This window comes from Otolemur garnettii, unplaced genomic scaffold (genome assembly GCF_000181295.1).
Source record: "Otolemur garnettii isolate 467f Iridium unplaced genomic scaffold, OtoGar3 scaffold00025, whole genome shotgun sequence".
NCBI lineage: Eukaryota > Metazoa > Chordata > Mammalia > Primates > Galagidae > Otolemur > Otolemur garnettii.
Window position 1 is genome coordinate 15391103 of NW_003852420.1, and position 7409 is coordinate 15398511.

A 7409-nucleotide genomic window follows, 5' to 3' on the forward strand; every position below is an offset into this window, starting at 1 on the left:
TTTCACCATGTCAATGAGGCGAATTAGTATCTTTGTTTAGGCTCGGCACCTGTGGCTCAAGCGGCTAAGGCGCCAGCCACATACACCTGAGCTGGCGGGCTCAAATCCAGCCCAGGCCCACCAAACAACAATGACACTGCAACCAAAAAATAACTGGGCGTTGTGGCAGATGCCTGTTGTCCCAGCTACTTGGGAGGCTAAAGCAAGAGAATTGCTTAAGCCCAGGAGTTGGAGGTTGCTGTGAGCAGTGGTGCCACAGCACTCTACCCAGGGCAACAGCTTGAGGCTCTGTCTCAAAACAAAAGACGGCAGCACCTGTGGCTCAAAGGAGTAGGGCACTGGCCCCATATACCGGAGGTGGAAGGTTCAAACCCGGCCCCTGGCCAAAAATGGCAAAAAAAAAAAAAAAAATATTTGTTTAATGGATGAATAAATTGAGTCTCTGAGGGATGACAAGACTTGCAAATGCAGTGACTCAGAATGGGCTGGTCACGGTGCCTCACGCCTATAATCCTAGCACTTTGGGAGGCCAAGGCGGGTGGATGGCTTTAGCTCACAAGTTCAATACCAGCCTGAGCAAAAGCAAGACCCTGTCTCTACTAAAATAGAAAAACTGAGGCAAGAGGATTGCTTGAGCCCAAGAGTTGGAAGTTGCTGTGACCTCTGACACCACCAGCACTCTACCCAGGGCAACAGCTTGAGACTGTCTAAAATTTTTTTCAGAACACAGGTTTTCCCTTCTGACAGATCTTAGATCACATTCCAGCTCTGCACAGCATGATGTTGGGCAAGTAACTCACTTCTCTGAGTTTCAGTGTTCTCTACACAATGAGATGAATAATGTACCTAATTCATAGGTGTGGCATTGAGGATTCAATGAAATAACATATGTACGCCACTTAGCACAGTGCCTAGCACATTATAGGCATCAATCAATAAGCAACAGATATTACCATCGCAATTATTATCATTTCCTCTACCACCAGCAGAAGCCAGGGTCACACAGCTAATCAGGGCCAGAACCTGCCTCCAGAGGCTCACAGGCATTTTAATCAAGGTCCGGGGAACAGGCCAGGGATGGATTAAGCCAAGTTTTGTCCGCAGGGAGTCACATGGTCCAAAGCTATGTGTGTGTGCAGCCAAATAAATGATTCCTTGAGAACAATGGTTAGAACAACAGGTCTTTGCAGCCATCGGGGAACTAGCCAGGAGCCCCATTCATGCCGCTGTTCCTGGGACAGTAGTCCCACAGGCATCTCTGGGGCACTGCTTCACTCAGCTAAATTGAACAGGGTAGCTCCAAATTAGCTACATCCGTTGGTGACATCTTGCTTTTGACGATGGTGACGCATTGAGCCAAATCGAAGGCAGGACATGTGGCAGTGTCCATCTCCCAGGGGAGGAGCTAGCCTCAGAGTTCTGAGGACTCATAACAGAAAAGCTGAGGGGTGAGTCCAGCCCATAATGAGCCTCAGCCCCATCTTAAACATTTAGGAAAATCAATCGCAATTGAAAAGGTTAAAGGTAAAGTAGAAAGGATCAGAAATGTACCCTACTGATCATTCCCCAAACTTTATTCACCAGGATCTAATGTGCTCTGAGCTTGGTGCAAGGCCTGTGCTCAAAGAGCTTCTAGTTTACTAGAGAAAATGATGAGATCATGATAACAGTGATGGTGATGGTGATGGTGATGAAGGATGACATTTATTGAATGTTTATCAGGTGGAAGACACTTTACTATGCACTTCAAATAAATTGTCTCACCCTTACAAATAGCAAGTAAGATAAATAATCAAGTGCCTACTGTTTGCACTGGCTCTAGCACTTTATATACATTAATCTTGAAAACAACCATACGGCTCGGCGCCTATAGCTCAACTGGCTAAGGCGCCAGCCACGTACATCTAAGGTGGCGGGTTCGAATCCCCAGCCCGGACCCGCCAAACAACAATGACAGCTGCAACCAAAAAAAATAGCCGGGCGTTGTGGCGGGTGCCTGTGGTCCCAGCTACTTGGGAGGCGGAGGCAGGAGACTCGCTTGAGCCCAGGAGTTGGAGGTTGCTGTGAGCTGTAATGCCACGGCACTCTCCCCAGGGGGGACAGCTTGAGGCTCTGTCTCAAAAAAAAAAAAAGAAAAAGAAAACAACCATACAAGACAGGCATCCAAAGCTGAGGAAATATTAGCCTCTGCATCCAGACAGACCTTGGTTCTAATTCAGAATCTGCCAATTTATTAGTTATATGACTTAAAGAAAGTTACTTATTTTCAACAAATCTTGATAATCTGTTTTTTTTTTCTTTTTTTTGAGACGGAGCCTCAAGCTATCTCCCTGGGTAGAGTGCCATGGCATCACACTCACAGCAGCCTCCAACTCCTGGGCTCAAGCGAGTCTCCTGCCTCAGCCTCCCAAGTAGCTGGGACTACAGGCGCCCGCCACAACGCCTGGCCATTTTTTTTTTTTGGTTGTAGCCATCATTGTTGTTTTGGCGGGCCCGGGCTGGGAATTCGAACCCGCCACCTTAGGTGTATGTGGCTGGCGCCTTAGCGGCTTGAGCCACAGGCGCCGAGCCAAATCTTGATAATCTTATCTGTAAAATGGGGATAATAGCAAGTCCTATTATTCTATGGTACCTCTTATCATACACATTTATATACCTGCTACTCTGTGCCTATGTCTCTTTAACCTTTTGACTGTAAACAACACCTACAGGCTTTCAAACAAGATGTTTGGTTTGGTGCCCATGACACCTTTAGGCATTCAATACAAGATGTTCATTTCGTGTAAAGGATACCTGTAGGCACGTTTCAAGTCTGAGCACTACCCAGTCAAAGGTTTAAAGCCTGATCCTACTATAGGATGTACCTTCCCTACCCTGTACTAAACACTAAAATTCACAGTATTCATTTTTACTATCTTTTAGTATTATTTTTAATGCATAAAGAGCTCACTGTAACCCTGTGACATTGTCACTGTCTTGCCAGCCACAGTGGAGGTGGGAGGCAGGAAGGGCATTTTTCTGTGGCTCTCCCTCCCTCTTCCTCTAGGCCTGGTCTCCAAGGGCCTAGGCTGGCCCTGGCTTGAGGTCTACAAACACAATGGGCCTCTCTAAGCAGCAGACAGAGGCATGTTGGCTGCCAGCTTCGGCCCAGACTCTGGTCACAAACACAGCCCTATGGCTGAGAACAGCTCAGGACATTGGCAAAAACCCCTGACCTAGCAGAGGGAAAGTTCCAGGATGCAGACTGAGGTTGCAGTGGCCCAGACAAGCTCCCAACTTAGGCCAAGGAAGTAAGACTCTGGATGACACATGGAGTTTACTGGTAACACTTGTTCTTCCCTGACATTCTCAGGGGACCCTGCACCCACCAAGCCCTAGGGCCCAGAAAAGATGCCCAGCTGCCTTGCCCGGTTCATATTCAAAGCACAGGCCATCCTTCGATGGTCCCTTAGATGTGACCTCAGGAGCAGGATGAGAGTAGTGAAATGCTGAACAATGTGGCCAGTGATTGGGCTTTCAAGGGAACCTAAAACCGGACAGGCTCCCAAGAACCCTGGCTCCACACGGGGGCAACTGCCAATCCCTGACATTCTCTATAAACTCCCCAAAGTCACAAGGACCAGCCACAACCCAGCATTCTGCCATCCCCCAGACTTGTCAGATCACTCATGCAATATAGAGATTCTGCACCCCAGTGCCTCGCTACCACCTCCCTCCTGCTCTGTGCTGCCCTCTATGGAAGTACCTCTACCCACAAGGCGGTTGTGCCAGGAGAGCAGGTCAAAAGAGACTCAATTAATAAAGTCAGTTGCTGAGAAAAAAACAAGAAGGCCACAACTTCCTCTCTCCTATCCAGGTCAAGGATGATCTTGCCTTATGAAAAGTCTCAGATTACATAAGAACTGAAGACCCTCAGTCTTGAGATTCTATAACATGTTACTTGTCTCCTCTACTGCATCTATGGGAGACGATGCTAATCAATTCCAGCTCCTCTCTGCTGAGCCCAGACAAGGCCTCCCAATTCTTTCAAAGACAGAGCTCCCCGCAGTTACCAGTGAAGCTGACACTCTAAATGAAAGCTATGGGTCATCTCTGATCTAGTTTAACCTCCAAAAATAGGAAAACTGAGACTATAAGAAGGCACAGGTCTTGCATAAGGCCAAAGATTCACTGCAGAACAGACAAGATTTTAGGAACTGGGCTCGGCACCTGTAGCTCAGTGGCTAGGCTGCCAGCCACATACACTGGAGCTGGCAGGTTCCAATCCAGCCAGGGCCTGCTAAACAACAATGACGACTACAACTAAAAAATAGGTTTAATGAAGAAGGAATGGAGTGCATGAGTTAGAGGCAAGAGATGGGTGTTAGCTCCTTAAGTCAGAAGATGCTTTAAACATTCGACATTTAGAGATACTACCTCTCAGAATGACATACATTCTGTGAACCCACATAGACACATTATGAACCTAAAGAATTTGAAGGCTCGGCGCCTGTGGCTCAAGAGGCTAAGGCGCCAGCCACATACACCTAAGGTGGCGGGTTCGAATCCCCAGCCTGGGCCCGCCAAACAACAATGATGGCTGCAACCAAAAAATGGCCAGGTGTTGTGGCGGGTGCCTGTGGTCCCAGCTACTTGGGAGGCTGAGGCAGGAGACTCGCTTGAGCCCAGGAGTTGGAGGTTGCTGTGAACTGTGATGCCATGGCACTCTACCGAGGGGGATAGCTTGAGGCTCCGTCTCAAAAAAAAAAAAAAAAGAATTTGAAATATGTCAACAGCAGAAATTTTACCATCAATACACTAAACTTTCAGACAACAGAAACTAAAAGAGTTTTCAAATCAACGAAAATATGACATATTAATGACTGTCAACGACTTTTCAAACCATATTGCCCACTATAAATATGAAAGAAATGGGGTATCTGTGGGGGAAAGTCTCTTATATTCATATTACTTACGTGTAATCCCATTTAATTAACTTTGCCATTAAAATACTATGTATGATTGATATACTTAAGGGACTACCACTCTAGAGTCAGTCTTTTTTGAATGTTAAAAAATAAATGCCAGGGCAGTGCCTGTGTCTCAAAGGAGTAGGGCACCGGCCCCATATGCCAGAGGTGGCGGGTTCAAGCCCAGCCCCTGCCAAAAACAGAAAAAAAAAAAATTGCCAAAGATCACCAGGGACCTAGAGCCTGTATGTTTCTGTGGCCTCTTAGAGACCCCTTTGGGGAAACTAAAGCAACCTACCAGAATTTGGGCCTAAGACTCAACTCAGCAGCTTCTCTAGGCATGGTATTCTCCATCAGCCCCCGCCGCCTCCCTGTGCCTATTCTGGGCTGTGAGCCAAAGACACATTCCTCAGGCCCCCACAGGCTTCCAGAGCTGACAGAATAGCGTTTGAGGAAAGGGCTGAGCAAAGCAGAAACCTCTTGGGAGAGAGCAAGAGAAAGGTATGTGACAACCACAGCAGGAGGCCTATAACAACCAATGGGGAAACTGAGGCCCAGAGAAGTCAAGGGTCTCACCCAAGACCAAACAGTGAGGGAAGAGTGGGGAAAACAAATCCAACTCATCTCTGATCTTCTCTGGAAGGATTTGATGGCCTGCTATATAAAGGTCAAGTCCTCTTCTAAAGAAAGATAGGTCTCAAGGTTTTAGGGCCACTGGGTACCAGAAGAACCTGGAGTTGAAAGCTCCCCAGGTCCCTCAGGAAAGAATCTGAGCTGCCCTTTCCCCAGTCCCTACTCTTCTCTTTCCTTGAGTCACTCACTGGTGGCACATACTCACAACAACCCTGAAAGACAAGAGCTACATCCCCCATTTTCCAGATGAAGAAACTAAGGCTCAAGGAAATGAAGTGACTTGTTGGGGCCTTACAGCTAGTGATTAGAAGAAAGGAAACGCAAACCAGGGCAGTTTGGCTCTGTGCCTGCTCTCCCTTCATCACCCCGCACTGTCTCTGTTTTAACCCTGCTTACTTCCCACCCACCCCCAGTGCTGGGATGTGGCTACTTGAGGCTTAGAAAAGGTAGGGGAGGGCGGCGCCTGTGGCTCAGTAGGTGGGGCACTAGCCTCTTATGCTGAGGGTGGTGAGTTCCGGCCGGCTCCAGCTAAACTCCAACAAAAAAGAAAAATAGCCAGGCATTGTGGTGGGTGCCTATAGTCCCAGCTGCTCAGGAGCCTGGGCCCAAAAGTTAGAGGTTGCTGTGAGTAGTGTGACACCATGGCACTCTACCAAGGGCGATAAAGTGAAACTCTGTCTCTATTAAAAAAAAAAAGAAAGAAAGAAAAGAAAAGAAAAGGTAGGGGAGAAGTTAAACACCTCCTCCCAGCCCTCTGGGCCCTGGACTCACCTTCCAACACCACCTCCTTGCCTGTCTTCTTAAGGGCCTGCACTGCCTCATCATGGGTGGCAGAGGACAAGTCTTCCCCGTTCACGGACAGGATGGCATCACCCACGAAAAGGGCCTCTGTCTGGTCAGCTGCCAATCCCTTGAAGATCTTAGAAATGAGAATAGGCATCTTGTTCTCCCGGCCACCTGCGCAGGCACAGAATAAAGAAGAAACTGAGGCAGACACTCCAATACTTGGGAGCCAAGTCAAGGCAAAATTATTATATATCTAAGGGCCTCCCTCAGTGCCTAACCCAGTAAAGGGGGTGAGGGGTGGGAAGGGAGAATAAAGAGAATCTCAGAAGACTTAGAAGTCTAGGACACTTATAATACTAAATCTGTTTCAAAATTCATAATGCTATAGTTTTGTGCCTGGATCTTTTGTTAAATGCTTTATGTGTTAACCAGTGTTTCATTAACTTAAAGTACTTCAATAGCTTTTTCATAAATATTTAAAACTTTAAGCAATTTTCACATCTCCCACTCCCCAAAACCTGGAATTAAGATAGAAGTTAGCTATTCCTATGGCCCCAAAGAAACTTTTTTTTTTTTTGAGACAGTCTTACTTTGTCACCCTCAGTAGAGTGCCATGACATTGTAGCTCACAGCAACCTCAAACTCTTGGGCTTAAGTGATTCCCTTCCCTCTGCCTCCCAACTATCTGTGACTTCAGGGTCCCACCATAGCACCTGGCTATTTTTTAGAAACAGGGCCTCAAACTTGCTCAGGTCTGGAACCTGTGAGCTCAGGAAATCCCACCGGCCTCAGCCTCCCAGAGTGCTAGGATTACAGGCATGAGCTACCGCACCCAGCCCCCAAAGAAACCTTTTTAACCATGATATAAAGTCTTATAATTGGAGGATCGGCTCAGTGCCTGTGGCTCAAGTGGCTAAGGCACCAGCCACGTACACCCAAGGTGGCGGGTTCGAATCCAGCCCGGGCCCGCCAAACAACAATGATGGCTGCAACCAAAAAATAGCCGGGCATTGTGGCAGGCGCCTGTGGTCCCAGCTACTT

General features: G+C 47.5%; 1 protein-coding gene across 2 annotated transcripts in view; it reads right to left on the reverse strand.

Annotated features, from left to right (window-relative positions):
• SNTA1 (syntrophin alpha 1) overlaps nt 1–7409 on the reverse strand; it is a 31276-nt gene that overhangs the window by 18190 nt on the left and 5677 nt on the right. For both annotated transcript variants that reach the window (XM_003788102.2, XM_023512179.1), the window contains exon 2: nt 6354–6539. In XM_003788102.2, coding sequence (XP_003788150.1) covers nt 6354–6539 — 186 coding nt within the window. The remainder of the gene's footprint in view (nt 1–6353; nt 6540–7409) is intronic.